The 16568-nt window shown below is 45.7% G+C and overlaps 1 protein-coding gene across 1 annotated transcript in view; it reads right to left on the reverse strand.

Moving 5' to 3' along the window:
• UTP15 (UTP15 small subunit processome component) overlaps positions 1-16568 on the reverse strand; it is a 440177-nt gene that overhangs the window by 201075 nt on the left and 222534 nt on the right. Inside the window, exon 8 of the mRNA XM_069627496.1 lies at positions 3204-3288. Coding sequence (XP_069483597.1) covers positions 3204-3288 — 85 coding nt within the window. The remainder of the gene's footprint in view (positions 1-3203; positions 3289-16568) is intronic.

Below are 16568 nucleotides of genomic sequence, written 5' to 3' on the forward strand. Positions count from 1 at the left end.
AGGTACTGTGCCATCTGGTTGAGAGATCCTAACTCTCGCGGTAAAAGTTTGTGAAACTTTCCCAACTTGCAGGCCTAATCAGCTTGTGACCCAGCATATCATTCTTTTCTGTCTTAACTACTTCTGAGAACTTTTACAAAGACTTCTCCGTTTTTTACCACAGCTGATCTGTCCTATCCAAGAACACTAGACTATTGACTTTGGCCTGGCCTATTGAATTGAACTGACCCTCCTGGTACCCTGAACCTTTGCCTAACAGAAGTGTTTTCTAATCCATTGTACAAATCTATGTCTTTCTATTCCCATTGAAAGTAATTCAAGTGCCATTTAGCTCCTTTTTCAGGGGAGTGCAAACTGTCCCTACAACTTACAGTTTGTTACTGTAGTGTATTGGTGTTTTATATTAAGTTGAGTTCTACTATTGAATGTTTTCTAAAAGATTGTATAAATAAATGTATAAGTATTTTTTACCAAGAAACCTTGAGTATAAGTATCTACTTGAACCACTGTGATTGTGATACTTCTGTGTAACTTCATTTACTGCTCACATTCCCTCTTGGGATAAGCCTGGCTGCTCAGCTTGCTACCAAAGAGTGTGTGGTACAGACTTATACCAAAGGTTGGTTTTTGCTTACACCGGTAGTCCTAATTGTGTGTGGTGTTCCCAGAGGGTACTGCATGCAATTCTGCCTAACAACCTTCGAGAGTGACACCACAACCAACTCGAGGGAGGATGTTGATTTGGCCTGGTGTACCTGGGCCTTGACAGAGAGGCCGGCTCCCTTGTCTTGCTTGGCCTTTTTCACGGCCGGGTCGGAGACCTTGTCCTGCTTGGCCTTCTCCTTCGAGGCCTGGTCAGACCCCTTGTCTGGCTTGGCCTTCTCTTTCATGGGTTGGTTGGACAAAGTACCCTGCTTGGCCTTCTCCTCTTTGGCCTTCTCTGGAGTCTCTCTCAGCTTCCCCGGGGTAGCAGACTTCCTCTTGGACGAGGAGCCAGAGTGGTGTCTGGAGACCAATGCAGACGGAGCGCCCTGACCGGCGCGGGACCCGCACCAGCGGTGACCCTGTTGGAAGCAGATTTGCGGTGCTTGGCCTTGTGTTGGGCCCCCATGGGTGGGGTGCCCTAACAGGACTAAGCAGCCCGCTCAGTTTTGGATCCGGGAGAGGCATGCCCCTGAGAAGCACCTGGGGTAGAGGCCTTGGCCTTCAGCCACGTCTCCAACCATTGGTGTTGATCCTTCATCATGCGCTTAAAAAAGCCACGGCAAATCACACAATCTTATTCTTTGTGCGTGGGGTGGAGACAATGCAGACACTGGGAATGCTTGTCCTGCGTGAACACATTCAACAAACCGCAGTCGGAGTAAAGCTTGAAGAGGGAAGCGCCGTCCTTCTCATCCGACCTTATCCACGCAGTGTAGGCCTGAAGAACTTCCGGAAGCTTCCAAGAAGAACACACTATGAATTATGCCATTGAGGATGTCTGCTAATCGGAAGGATAATCGATTGGGCACATGACTGATAATTAGAGTTATCCTATCAAAAAGTGAAAAACCGCAGAAAAGCTTGAAGAGCGAAACGCGAGGACTCCCAACATTTGAACATGCGGTAAAAATCTGAAGATGGATGCATGGGGAGGGGCTTAGGTAGAGGGCAGTCATTTGTTGGGGGCAGTATGACCCAGAGCTCAGTGATTGGTTTATAGGAGAAAGACAGCTCAGAAACTAAACTGAAACAGTTTTTTCTTTTACCGAGGATTCCCAGCCTGACGACGGGGAATATTCATGAGCATGTGAATCCACGCGAGTCCCGTGGAGACTGGAGAAGAAGGGCTAACAAATAGCAACCATGCTAGAAATGGATAAAACAGAAAGAAGCCACCAAGTTGGTACTTGGGTGACCTTATTGTGCACAACCGGGACTATGTATACAGTCTGCGGTAATGAACAGCACAACATTTGGTACAACACGTCCACTGCCACTAGCCATAACTAGAAGGTCGTCAGTGTGACTACAAAGTCACAGAAGCAGAGAGAAGGGGGATACTAGGTGTCTCCTTAGCACTCCACATAAGGCGGTGTGTGCTAATCTCTCACTCTCATAGTATAAAGTTTTAGGAGGGATACAAATTATCCCTCTATCCTTAAGAACTGTAGTTATTCGATGATAAAGAATCTCAAAGAAGAATCCAAAGGGTTCCCAGCAACACTGCCCATAAGTAGCTGTGTGCTGCAAAAGTAAAACCCAGATGCCTTTAAAAGATATACGAAGGAAAGTAGACTCCATAGTAAAGGTAAAACAGAGAACAGAGTTCCAAAAGTCAGAATAAATAAGAATGAATGAGTGGAAAGGGCTCCACTCATTCAGAATAGAAGGAAAAAGTTCCACAAGTCCAGCAAAACATGCTGGGGTTCTCACTAGGAGAGTGGATGAATAAATCTCACAAAGACAATGCAGGACCATAAAAGAAATGTCCTGACCGGGCGAGGCAGGAAGAAGGCCACAGGGCAAGATGGACAAAAGCACAAGCAAAAGCCCAGTGGCACGGCCATGTTGGGACACTATCCACAGTTAGTAGCCAAACATGGTAAGGCTAAAGAAAGGTATTGCAAGAATAGTCACACTGCAACTGCTGCCACCAGCTTGTCTTTAGGCACATTTAAAGTAACTGAAAGATCCCTTTGAGTGTAGTCAAGGGTCATAACAAAGGAAACCCCATAGCACTGCATCGTAAGATGCATTGTGCAATCATAAACAGTTAACCAAAAAAATAGATAATGTATAAAGAAAATGGAAACAGTTTCCCAGTACCGACAGCCTTAAGGACTGGTTGGTTTCCCCTTAACAATGAACGAAACTGCAGTGGAGTGAAGGCTTCACTTCACTGGGAGAAGTTAGGTCAGAGCACCAAAACAAAAGCAAAATGTTTGGGGGTTCATAGAAATTGAGGGAAGTTGCTAAAAAGAGAAATCGTTCACTGCGTGATGGAGACCCAGTGAGTACCTGTCACAGCTAAAGGTTTACTCCAAGTGTTTGCATTCCAGAAAATGTTACCAGCTTCAGCCCTTTACATGTAGGTAGCTCTTATGAATCAGTGAACTTCAAGACAATACGACTGTATCCATAGTTTATACAGCACGCACATATCCCCCAATGTCCTAAAACAAATAAATCACTGGAAATGCTGTTTCCTACATACTCACTGCCAGTGCAAGACTCAATATCGATGCTGCATAGTCAAAGCTGTGAACTACTTTATAGTTTGTTGTACTGTAGATCTTCACGTGCCTGTAAAACATACAAGACTTTCAATTAGCCCAAAGTAACATTAATTGTACTTTACATGTCAGTTTCAAACTATTGTGTAAGAAAAGTAGGGACTTTCAAGTCTTTAGTTCTCCTTGGCCCTAGAGTCATTGGCAAGGGGCTCTCCAAAGAAGACAGAGCCAGTTGGATTTCAGCAGCCACCATGACTTTCCACGTGGACTTCAAGTACTCTTCCCACATGATTCAAAGCTCATCTACAAGTGCAACGGTAGTCACAATTGCGTTACTGGTCTCGTTACCCTGGAAAGCAAACGCGTGACTTGGAAGCTGAAGCACGAGCTCACAAGCATTGGTATCTTCCATAGATTCACATGTGGCCCACCCGTCAACCCAACATGAGGCCCGTGTGTTACAAGAATCTGATGATGGCCTGCAGGGTGAGCAAAGGGGGAAGGAGTGCCTTTTAGGTATAAGGGCAAATGGCCCTAAATGATTCTAACAGAGCACTAAAATAAGTGCAGTTTTCTTGTGTATACAATTGGAACTGCTTCATTAATGTACCGTGGATTCCCAGCCTGATGTCAGTGAATACCCAAAGCATGATAATCTATGGAAGAACCAATGCTGGAGAATAATTTTTATTAATTACTTAAACTTAAAGAAAAATAAGTGACATTTCCTGACATGAGAGAATGGCAAATTGCTCCCAGGGTTGTCTCATTAGTTTTAGCATAACAGAGCAAATGTGCAAAGCCTTTTCAGTACATTGGAGATGGGGCAGAGGTCAGGACTGTGGACAGCTGAAATCCACACGGTTGCCATCTGTCAATTACCCATAACCAAAAAAGTGATGTGTGAAACGTTATGAATGAATCTCTTTGGCATTGCTCTGCCCCACCTTTCACAGCTTTTTTTTTTTTAAGTCTGACTGCACCAATGCACAAGGGGACCAGCCATGTGTAGGTCAGTCTTGGTCCTGCCACCAGTGGGAGCAGTCTAACAGAACTGCTAGTCCACCTCCCCTGTTCCGCCCAACACACCAAGACCAGACATGTTTCGGCCTTGTTGGGCCTTACTAGTAAGGTGCAGGAAAGCAAGGAACCTACGTTTTTGCAAATCCGTCTCACTTCATGTCACAGTTTAGACAATCTATAACTAGAAGATGGGATTGGTCGAAGGTTATGAAATAATCTAAACCACTGCCATTGCTCTGGGTAACCTTCCACACTATCGTTTCTCTGCCCGTATGCAACATTGCAGCTGATTAGCCATCAGCGCCTGATTTTACACCAACAATTCAGCTGAAAAGCAGAAGGCTACTCATGCAAGTTGTGACAAACTGACTTCCACCCTGCAGGAATACAGGCATGAGCAGAGGCCAAAGTGCCTGCTCAGCCCTCACACTTCTACAAACCAACACAATCACAAAGGTAAAACGGGCACAGTTAAGAGATATACCCATTTCCAGCCAAAGGCGAAACACACACATGCAGGCATAACCCTCTCAGGATGGTAGGAGAAGGGCTGACAAAAACAAGCAAGCTAGTAATGGCGAAAAAAGAAAGGAACCACCAAGTTGGTACTTGGGTGCCCCTATTGTGCATAACCGGGGCTATGGACATAACCTGCGGTATAAAAATCACACAATAGTTAGTATAACACGTCCACTGCCACTAGTTATAACTAGAAAGTTGCTTATGTGACGAAAAAGTCACATGAGCAGAGAGAAGGGGGATACTATGTATCCCTTTGGCACGCCACTGAAGTTATGTCTGCCAATATCTCAGACTATAACGTTTCAGGAGAGATACAAAGTATCTCTCTATGCTTATGAACTGTAGTTACTCTAGGATGTTGAAGACTTCCAATGGGGTCCCAGCAACTCTGCCCTTAAGGAGCTATGTGCTGAAAAAGTAAATTACATATTCCTTAAAAGAGATCTGGAGGAAAGTAGACTTCATAGGACAGTAAAACACAGAAGAGAGTTCCAAAAGACAGAGCCCATATGAATGAATGAGTGGAAAAAGGCTCTACTCATTCAGGCTTGAATGAAAAGGGTCCAGAAGTGCTGGGGGTCTCACTAGGAGAGGGGATGATGCACACAAACTATAACTCTCCCTAACAGAGGCATGTCTTGTTCCAGCCGCAGATTCACCCCCAATGGTCCCTGTGGATGGTTAGGGGACAGAGCTTGCCTGTCTTCGAACACTTGCCTTCACCTCACAACGGGAGGACTCTAGAAAGTACTGCTCTCCCAGCAGGGCCCAAAAGAAATCTTCAAGTGGTGGGGTCCAAAAGAGGATTCCAAGAGGATTCAAATGAGTGGTGGAAGATCCCGTCATGATGCATGCCTCCAGACATCCGGATCAGGCCAGCCTTCCCCAGTTGCAGGCTCCCATGGGGACCTTTAAGGCCCCAAAATGTTGTCAGAAGCCTTCCTGGAGCCAGTCCTGACGCCTTCGGCGCCAGGCTCATTATTTAATCATGTGAACAAGGATTCAGTGAACATGGAGGCACACATAGCCCATTCTGGAGGAACTGAGCCATGCAGTCTAGCTTCCAGGGTGTGGCTGGCCTCAGGATCCACGGACCATCAGCACCTGTTGGAGAAAAGGAAAGAACAAGCAGAAGAACAGCGGTTGTGTTCTTACCTAAGAGGCAAGTCCTCCGACTCCATCGGAACAGCCTTCTCTTCTGCCGTTCCCGAGAACCACTGCACCTGCAGAAAAAGACACAAGAAGGGAGAGCGAATACTCACCCGGAGGCGACAGTCTTCGAGCATTGCATCAAAGCGGTTCACGCAAACGCTGCTCCGGAGTCACACCGCACCTGCAGAAAGAGAAAACGAAACATCAGGTTAGTCGCGCAAAGGAAAAAACCATTTATAAATCTTGACGCTGCGCTCTCGCGCTAACACTCCAAAACCACACCTACAAAGGAATAAGCACAATAGTGAAAACTTTGGCAACAAAAGAACACTTAAGCAAAACTGATATCATTAACCGATTGGTACAAAGACTTACCTACGGGAGTCACAGCTGGTCTGGATTCCTCTACATGCCGCAGGATCAGTGACGCAATTAGATCCAGTGAAAAGCCTATGAACATTAAGGCGCTCCTGCATTCAGACGCAGGCCGGAGAGTCCGCCATTTAAACACCTAAGGTGAGACATAAGCACAGAGGGAAGCACTAGGCGAGTAAGGGAGGTGAGAGTCTTGCCTATCCAACGCAGCAGGTTAACATCTCTGTTCAACATTCTAGGCAAACGCCCACTCGTGAGAGAAGTAATGAGACAGAGAAAGACACGTGCAGACGTTCATCGCTCAGCTTCGTGCGACGCCCCCGTGGAGACCAGGTGAGCGTAACAGAACTCCGAGCCGAGGTGCACTCTGCTCGACAAAAAACAAATGCTCTAAGAAGAGAACTGATTGTGAATAAGGATCGCACGGATGAACTAACCAGACAATTACTTCAATCGCAGGCTGGGCTAACACCGTTACCAGGAATGGGGTCATCAGTCACAGCTCCGTCAAGTAACATTGTACAGGTGGTTCTTCCGGGGGCCGTACCTTTAGCTCCACCTGAACACTTCGCTGGAGACCCAAAAAGGTATGCGATTTTCATGAACCAGTGGCGCCTTCATTTCCTATGTAGGCCTGGAGCCTTTCCAAACGACCAATCAAAGGTGGCCTTTGTGCCTTCATATCTCAGTGGCAGCGCTGCGGATTGGTTGGTACCACTAGTTAATCAGGATGACCCTTTTCTACAGGACTTTCAGAGGTTTCAACAAGATATGGGGAAGTTGTTTGCCCGGCACACCCAAGGCCAAGCACTAGACAATTAACTCCTGTCTTTGCATCAAGGGAACCAAGATCTGTTAACGTATACCGCAACTTTCAACAGATTGATAGTGGAAACTGGTTGGCCCGAAGACAAGAGAACAACACTGTTCCATCATGGTTTGAGAGGTGAGCTAAAAGATGTTTGGGCTCACGTGGTAAATCCTCCAAGAGACTGTGCGGAATACATCGACTTGGTGGTGCAACTAGACCACAGGCTGCAGAATTGAAGAGCTGACCAAGCTAGAATGGAAAATCAGGTTTATGTGCGCACTAAAGAAAACGTTTCCAAACCCACCGACATGTCCGAACCTATGCAGTTTGGAGGAGTTCGGGGTCCATTATCTAAGACCGAAAGAGACAAAAGGAGACGACGACAGCGGCCATTTCCTCTGAGAGTGTCCAGTGAAACCACCCACGAAGGTAGTTGGGGTCGCTGACAAGGTTGAGGCAGAACCGGAGATGGAAAACTTCCATGCCCGACAAGCGTAGAGGTCCGTTTGTCGAGCGAAAAGAAAGATCCTCGCACCTAGCCTTGTCAATAATTCTTATCAGTCACCAATAACCGTCTTACATGCATGTGGTCAGAGCATACATTGACAGCAGAGCCATTGGCAACTATATGGATCAAGAATTAGCTTCAAGGATGAATCTTCCTTTTTGCAAGAAGGCAACAACCGATTTGGTCACCACTGTCGACGGAACAGAGACATCCTCAGGTCCTGTAACGCATTCAATGACAGATGACACTTTCGTGCCAAGATGGGCATCGGGAAGCCATTGTGTTCAAACTAATCAAGGCTCCACAATTCCAAATAATTCTGGGAATGCCGTGGTTAGAAAACACATAATCCTCGCATTGACTGGCGTGCTAAGAGATTGACTTTCTCCGACGAGTGTGCTCACACATGCTATAGGGTGGGAGAATCCTTGACTAAAGAGGTGGCAACAGACATGAGTCTAACAAACCGACTACCCCAGGAGTACCAAGATTTCAGGATGTCTTCCAGAAAGACCAAGCCAACACTCTGCCGCCACATAGACCATATGACTGCCAGATCAACCTTATACCTGGCGCACAGATTCCATGCGGTCAAATTTATTCTCTCACTGAGCTTGAAAACCTCCATCTAAAAAAGTATCTAGACCAATATCTAGCCAACGGCTTCATTCGTCCATCAAAGTCCCCGGCGGCCTCGCCCTTATTCTTTGTACCTAAAAAGGAAGGAGATTTAAGGACTTGCATTGACTTCCGCACATTGAACCAAGTGACTGTAAAAAATCGGTACCCCTTGCCTCTAATCCCTGAGCTGCTGGATCAAGTGAAAGACGCTCGGATTTATGCTAAGTTAGATCTCAGAGGGGCATATCATCTTGTACAAGTCAAAAATGGAGATGATTGGAAAACCGCCTTTCGTACCAAATATGGGCTATTGGAATACCAGGTGATGCCCTTTGGGCTTTGTAACGCCCCGGCGGCGTTTCAATACTTCATGAATGACGTCCTACGAGAACTAATTGATGGTTGCGTCTTAGTGTACATTGACAACATTTTGGTGTACTCCTCTTAGTAGCAAGACCATGTGAAACACGTCCGTGCTGTCCTTGAGAAACTTCGGCAACACAAGTTATATGCTTAATTAGAAAAATACGTCTGACATGTCACCGAAGTTGAGTTTCTTGGATTTGTCCTAACACCTCGTGGTGTTCGTATGGATTCGCGTAAGGGAGATGCCATCCTCCATTGGCCCTCTCGAACTTCAATCAAAGGAGTCCAGAGTATGCTCGGCTTTGCAAACTTCTATCGCTGGTTTATCCCAGGTTTTTCGCCACTTGTGCATCCCATCACGTCCTTACTGAGAAAGAATAAACGCTTTCAATGGTCGGATGAAGCGGAAAGAGCCTTCCAGGACTTTTAAGAAAAATTTACCTCAGCCCCGATCCTGAAACATCCTCAGCCAGATCTCCCCTATGTGGTAGAAACCGACGCTTCCAGTTTGGCAATGGGGGCAGACCTCTCTCAAAAGGACCCTGAGATGGGTCAACTTCACCCAGTGGCCTTTTGGTCACGGAAATTCACAGCACCAGAATTAAATTACGCCGTGACAGACAAGGAACTTTTGGCCATCAATGCAGCTTTTAAAGCCTGGTGGCATTATCTCCTAGGAGCAAGACACTGTCACAGTGATCACAGATCATCGCAATCTGCAATACCTAAAGACGGCAAAGGCCTAGTCATCTCGCCAACTGCGGTGGGCCCTGTTCTTTGCTGAATATGATTTCGTGATTACATACTGACCCGGTTGTCGGAACGGAAAAGCTGATGCTCTGTCCCGCATCGGCGTAGATGAAGCATACACAATCCCAGATCCAGTATCCATAATCCCGGGAGGAAGAATCGTGGGAATTACGACATCTCTGACCTTGGATGACATCCACAAGAAAATTCTGCATCTCATTGATGCAAAGACCTTGCAAGATTGGCCTACCAAAAGCAGTCATGGACCACCTGCCATATTTTTGGGGACGCCTTTATCTACCCAGTAAGGAACTTCAGGAACAGGTCATCTCAAATTACCATGAATCACTAGTGGAAGGTCATCCTGGAATTGCTAAAACTGTAGCCAAGATCAAAAGGAATTTTTGTTGGCCAATGTGGCGTAAAGACATCATGCAATTCGTGCCATCATGTGGTATTTGTGCACAGAACAAAGCTCAAAAGAAAAGACCACCAGGTCTATTACAACCTCTGGACGTTCCACCGACACCCTGGCATACGCTGTCTCTCGATTTTATCACCGACTTACCTCCTTGCAATGGATTCAATACCATTTTAGTGGTAGTAGACTTGTTTTCCAAAATGGCTCACTTCATTCCACTAAAAGGAATACCTACAGCATCCATCCTGGCAAAGGAATTCCAAAAAAAGATTGTGCAAATACATGGGTTCCCTTCCGTCCTGATTTCAGATCATGGCAGCCAATTCATCTCACATTTTTGGAAAAAATGTTGCGCGTTAGCCCATATCGATGTAAGACTTTCCACTAGTCACCACCCTCAAACCGATGGTCAGACTGAGAGAACCAACCAAACAATGGAACGGTACCCAAGATGCATGTTACACAGTACGGGAGGTAATTGGAAAGATGCTTTATGGATAACCGAGTATGCCTATAACAATTCTTTACACTTAAGCACTGGGCAGAGTCCGTTCTATACGATTTATGGGATACATCCACAAACCTCCAACTTAGACCCACCTCAACTTTTGGAAATGCCAGCCGTAAGGAGTCTGCACGATACCATCACACAAACCTTCAAAAAGGCGGCGGAACATCTAAAACAAGCTAAAGAAAAACACAAAAGATTTGCAGACCAACATAGGAGTGAAGCTCCGAAGTATCAGATTGGGGATGAAGTCTGGTTGGCCTCGAAACACATACCAGCAAAAGGAACTCACACTTTCAATCCCAGATATTTAGGACTGTACACCATTAAAGCCATTATCAATCCAGTGGCAGTGAAATTGGAGTTACCTCCACATATGCAAGTTCATCCCATGTTTCACGTCTCACTTTTAAAACCTGTGCAACCAGGAACTCGAGTAACAAAACCACCAAAGCCAATCATGGTCGACGGGGAACCTGAATTTGAAGTTAAGGATATTTTGCACTCCAAGGTTATCAAATCAAAACTATTCTATCTAGTTGACTGGAAAGGCTATGGACCACAAGAAAGAACATGGGAGCCTAGTAACCACATTCATGCACCACGCTTAGTAAAAAGGTTCCATCGAAATCAATCAAGCAAGCCTGGACCAGATGGAGAACCCACCCTGAGGGGGGCCTTGGCGGGGGGGTGCGGGGAGTGCTGTCATGATGCATGCCTCCAGACGTCAGGATCAGGCCAGCCTTCCCCAGTTGCAGGCTCCTATGGGGACCTTTAAGGCCCCAAAACATTGTCAGACGCCTTCCTGGAGCAAATCAGGTGAACAAGGATTCAGTGAACATGGAGGCACACATAGCCCAGTCTGGAGGAACTGAGCCATGCAGTCTAGCTTCCAGGGTGTGGCAGAACTCGGGACTACTTTACCTGGGACTATTTGAGCAAGGCTATATAAACCACACCCAGAGGACAGAACACACTTCGCGTTATTCTGCACTCCTGCAGCGTAACGCTCACCGTGTCTGCCCAGCTCCTGTTTACCCGGTCTTCAGCCAAGCCTCAGGATCCACGGACCATCAGCACCTGTTAAAGGAAAGAGAACGAGCAGAAGAACAGCGGTTGTGTCCTTACCTAAGAGAAGCAGTCGTCCGACTCCATCCGCCTTCTCCTCCGACGTTCACGGGAACCACCGCACCTGCAGAAAAAGACACAAGGGAGATCGAATACTCACCCGGAGGCGACAGTCTTCCAGCATTCCATCAAAGCGGTTCATGCAATCGCTGCTCCGGAGTCACACCGCACCTGCAGAAAGAGAAAACGAAACATCAGGTTAGTGGCGCAAAGGAAAAAAAACATTTCTAAATACATCTCGACGCCGCGCTCTCGCGCTAACACTCACCTGCAGAAATACTGCGCAGCGTCGCAGTGAGGGGCCCAATTCTTCATCTGGCACCTCCAAAACCACACCTATAAAGGAATAAGCACAATAGTGAACACTTAAGCAAAACTGATACCAAGAACCGATTGGTACAAAGACTTACCTACGGAGTCACAGCTGGTCTGGATTCCTCTATAGGCCGCAGGATCAGTGACGCAACTAGATCCAGTGAAAAGCCTATGAACATTAATGCGCCCCTGCATTCAGACGCAGGACGGAGAGTCCACCATTAAAACACTGAAGGTGAGACATAAGCACAGAGGGAAGCGCTAGGAGGGAAAGGGAGCTGGGAGTCTCGCCTATCCAACGCAGCAGGTTAACATCTCCGTTCAACATTCTAGGCAAACGCCTACTCGTGAGAGGAGTAGTGCGACAGAGAAAGACACGTGCAGACATTCATCGCTCAGCTTCGTGCGACGCCCCCGTGGAGACCAGGTGAACGTAACAGATCTCTTCTTTTAAAAGTAAATGTCTGCAGGTGATTGGACTAAAGTTAGCCTGCCTTAGTGGCACAATTCCTGTTCTTGAAAGATGTGGACTTTGCCCTTCTGACATCACACCCAAAGTGCTTTGTGCTACAGGAAGTAGAGGGCACAGAAAAGGGGGTGGTGGGACTGGCTACACTAACCCCACCCCCTTACACTTCTCAATAGAATTGAAGGCCTTTAGAAATGTATCACCCTGGTGTGAGGCCCAGCTAGGGACGTTGATTGATCAAAATGCTAGAGGCAGCGAAAGTGACATCACACACCTGACATCGTAGAAAGTGATGTCACATGGCCTTTGACCCAGGTGGAATCAGTTCCTCTTTAACCCCAGTAATATCACTAAGTGGCTTGAGGGAATACAAAAAATACACAAACATTTTAAAATACCAAATCGGTACTAAAGAAGACAAGTATATTTTAGATTTTCAAATTTTAACAAGGGTGCTGCCTTAAAATGCCATGGGCGGGGTCACAATATGACCAAACAGATATGCCACTTCAGCATTGCATGGCCAGTTACTTCCATAGTATGGCAATTATAGCTGCATGTCGGCTAAGGTGTTGTCATTATATAAGTAGAGCCCTACATTGCCAGTTGTTGCGATAAAACAGTATCCAGAAATCCAATAGATGCAAGGCGCCACAGTCGACAGGAGCATTAATGCTTTAATGATAATGCTTTGTTATTTATACAGCAAGCACTTTCACAAAAGCGCTATACAAAGCAGTTGTTTGCATACAATTATTCCAACCGAAGGTGGTACTCATTTATCAACTTTGGAATGATGAAAGGCTGAGTTGGCCTTGGACGGGTTTCAAACAAGTGACCTGCAGATCACACAAAGATCGCTGGTGCAAGCGCTCCACCCGTTGAGCTGTCTTACCAATGTGCCATTAAAAATGCAATGCCATAATAAGATAACATGTCAAAATTGGCTGCACAATGTGGTCCAGACAGCCAATACTACTTATGTTTGCTGTAGCAGTGATCATGCACAGTAATAAATGCCATGCCACAGTAAAACATATCTGGACCGGCTGTGCCAATAGGCCAATCTAACCATGTAATAAAGATTTACTTTATCATAGATGCCTAGAAAAATATACAATACCACCGTAAGGAAATTCTAGACTGGCTGCACCCAAATGCCAGTCTAGACAGGTAACACTTACCATTCTTACTTTAGCATATATTGCTAATATGGATTTCTCGAATCTGACCTGGACGACAGATTTTAGGAGGCCAACCTAGTTATAGTGAACAGGGGGACTCAAGTTAGCCAAAATCCAATCAAGGTAGCAATGGAGAATAGTCAAAGCTATTCTCAGTAGAGTGAGAGTGGGGTCAGGGGTCCACAATGAGTCCACACAGTGAAGCACAAAATAATTCAATTTAGACCGGAATGAACAAAAATACTATATTTATTCTAGGCCCAAAAAACACACAAAAAAAATTAAACAAGGTATGTTATGTTATATGGCATTTGTATAGCACCTCGAAACATTGTGGGGATAAACACTCTTCTGAAGGCCATAGTGAAGGATTTCTAAAATGCGTGTGTGTTTTTATTTATTTTTATTTACAGGGCGCTGGTCACAGTCCTGGAGGCATAGTGGCGACAACAGTAACAAACACAAAAAAAAGCAGATTCACATAAAATCAGAGGTCAGATCCCGCATCAGCAGAACAGCAAAGTCTTAGTCCAGCTTTAAAAACTCCCATGGATTGACACAAACTCAGATCTACGGGAAGAGCATTCCATATTCTTGGTGCCGCAAAATGAAAGCCCTTTGCTACTACATCAAGTTTAGCACGAGGAGTTTGAAGAAGACCCACTTTGTTGGATCTCCATGTTCTTCGGGGCGGTAACCAGGAGATGTGATTAGATACGTATGCCGGACTGACTCCGAACAGGCATTTATGAATAATGCACAGTAAACGAAAGGGTATCCTACTGGCCATGGGAAGCCAGTGCAATGCTCTCCTCGCTACGGAAACAGGATCACTCCTTTTCAGTTCTTCGACTGCTCTCACCGCATTATTTTGCGTGATCTGGAGACGCATAATATCTCCTTCACCTATTCCATGTAGCAGGCTAGAGACATAATCTAGTTTAGCTTCAATGATTGCCCTTGCAATTGTTGTCCGATTGTCATGCGACAGAAATTGCCTAAGTTGTTGTTAGGCAAGAATTGATGTAGTAACACTGGGTGAGACTACACAACACTTGTCTACTTGGTATTACGTAACCCACCTTTTGGAATAGGGCTGTACTACACAAGTTGATAGTGTGACTGAGCAGCCAGGCCTATCTGAATAGGGGTAAACGTGAGCTGTAAAACTGCAGCAATGAAATTCGCAAATACAAGTACCCAAGTACTTAAGGTTTCAGTTATAGTTATTTCATTATTTAACATCAATTTGTAAATAAGAGTTCTTTAAAAAGTGCAAGATATGTAACAATCAAATATACTTTAAAATACTTTTCCAGAATCAGCACAAGTTTAGTGGATACTCTTTAGAGATGCTTGTTACACACTTCCTACACTCGCAGGTGACTTCATTCACAAGGACAGTAATGGCATTTATATATCACTAGTACACTTTGCAGATTCTGAGGTTGCAGAAAGGAAAGGTTAAAGGAAGGAAAAAGGTTCAACAGGGTCTCAGGACATGAAAGTATACTTCAATCTTCCAATGAAGTCTAGACAAAACTTTTCCCAGCAATAACAGTCTAAAAACAAGTTATCAGCTCTGAGGGACAGAACATGTCAATGGACTAGAAGAGTCTGCAGGGAGCCAGGACAGCCAAAGTCAATTGGAGCACAGTCTATGGAGCTGAGGCACTTCATAGTTAATAAAAGTCATGCACAAAGTTAAAGAGTTTTTTTTACAAGCTGTTACACTTGTGAAAAGCAGAGTTGGAATCAAATCTAAGGTAAGCCAATGCAGGTCTCATCTGAGAAAAGCACAGCTCAAAAAGACACTGAGGTAACTACTAAAGGGTAAACGGAAGAGTGGTCCAGCTGGATTCTGTCCTTTTGCAGCGATGCAGATCCTGGGTTCCTGAGCCTCAGTCATGGGGACAAAAGGGAGGACGTCTGGAGGACTCCTGCAGCAGTAATTTGGATCAGCAGCACTTTGAGGTTTCAGCACGCGGTAAACAGCACCACCGCAGATCTTGATACCGGTTGGGCTTCCTTCACTCCTTGGGTCCTGCACTCTGGTGAGGGTACTCGAGCTCTGGTCGTCCTACTTCTGGAGGGTCCTTAGAAGAGTCCTGGAGCTTCTGGTCGGATTGCAGACATTGCACTAGACTACGGATTTCTTGACCCCTGGCACTCGGTTCCTGCAGCAGCAAAGAAGTACAGTCAGTCGGGGAAGATGGTCCAGTGGAGTTTGTCTCGGGGTTAGTTGGTCCCACTAACACAAGGGAAGAAGTCGTCCCTTCCGAAGCTTCTCTTGTTGATCAGAAAAAGGATTTTCAGCACAGCAGCAGGGCTTCACCAGGCAATTCAAAGGTCCAGGAAGAGGCAGCAAGCTTCGTTCACGGTTTCTTCGTCAGGTCTTTCTCCCAGTGGTGGACTCTGCATCTAGTCCCCAAAATGCTTGCCTTTAAGCAGGCTTCTCCCATTCATGCCCAGCCTAGGCTGTCAATCACACAGCAGGGTGGCTGTCCTGAAAGGACAGCCAGCCAATAAGGAATGGTTGCATTCAGGCATTTCTAGTGACAAAGGACAGAGGAGTTTCAGGATTCTCCCACACATCCTGTCTTTTCAGACACAATGGAGCCAGGGGCGGGCCTCAGGGCTGAAGCCCGCCAAAGGCAAGACAGACAAAGGTCTCAAATATGTTTCGACGCACAGAGTAAAACCCAAGAAAGACCTCACAAACAGGAAATGGCGAAAAAATAAGACTGGGGCCATTTTGACAAAATGGTCACCCATGGGTGCTGTACTGCCGCTGAGGGTTCAGTCTGGGGTAGAAAAGCACAATGGTAGGAACAATTAAACCACAGCCACTTAAAGTAGTGTGGGTAACAAAAAATGTTACATGAGAAAATAGGATAAGGGGATACTATGTAACGCCCCAGCACTCCACAGGGGTTGTGGTGGACCTACAAAGTAAAAAGATAAGTAAGATCAATTTCACCTTACTATTCTTGGGAACGGTAGTTCAACCAAGGAAAGGTATTTAAACCTTATGAGAAATCCAAGGGACTTCTCAGCGACACTGCACTGAGGGTGATGTGTGTCACTATACAAAAAGCAGATGCCTATGGAATTTGTCAGATTCCAAAAACAGTGAAAACTTGAAATCCTAGTCAGGGAAAAACAAGAGGGAGTGAGAAAAAGGTCCCACTTACTGA

This window comes from Ambystoma mexicanum, chromosome 6p (assembly GCF_040938575.1).
Source record: "Ambystoma mexicanum isolate Mex_15411 chromosome 6p, UKY_AmexF1_1, whole genome shotgun sequence".
NCBI classification, from domain to species: domain Eukaryota; kingdom Metazoa; phylum Chordata; class Amphibia; order Caudata; family Ambystomatidae; genus Ambystoma; species Ambystoma mexicanum.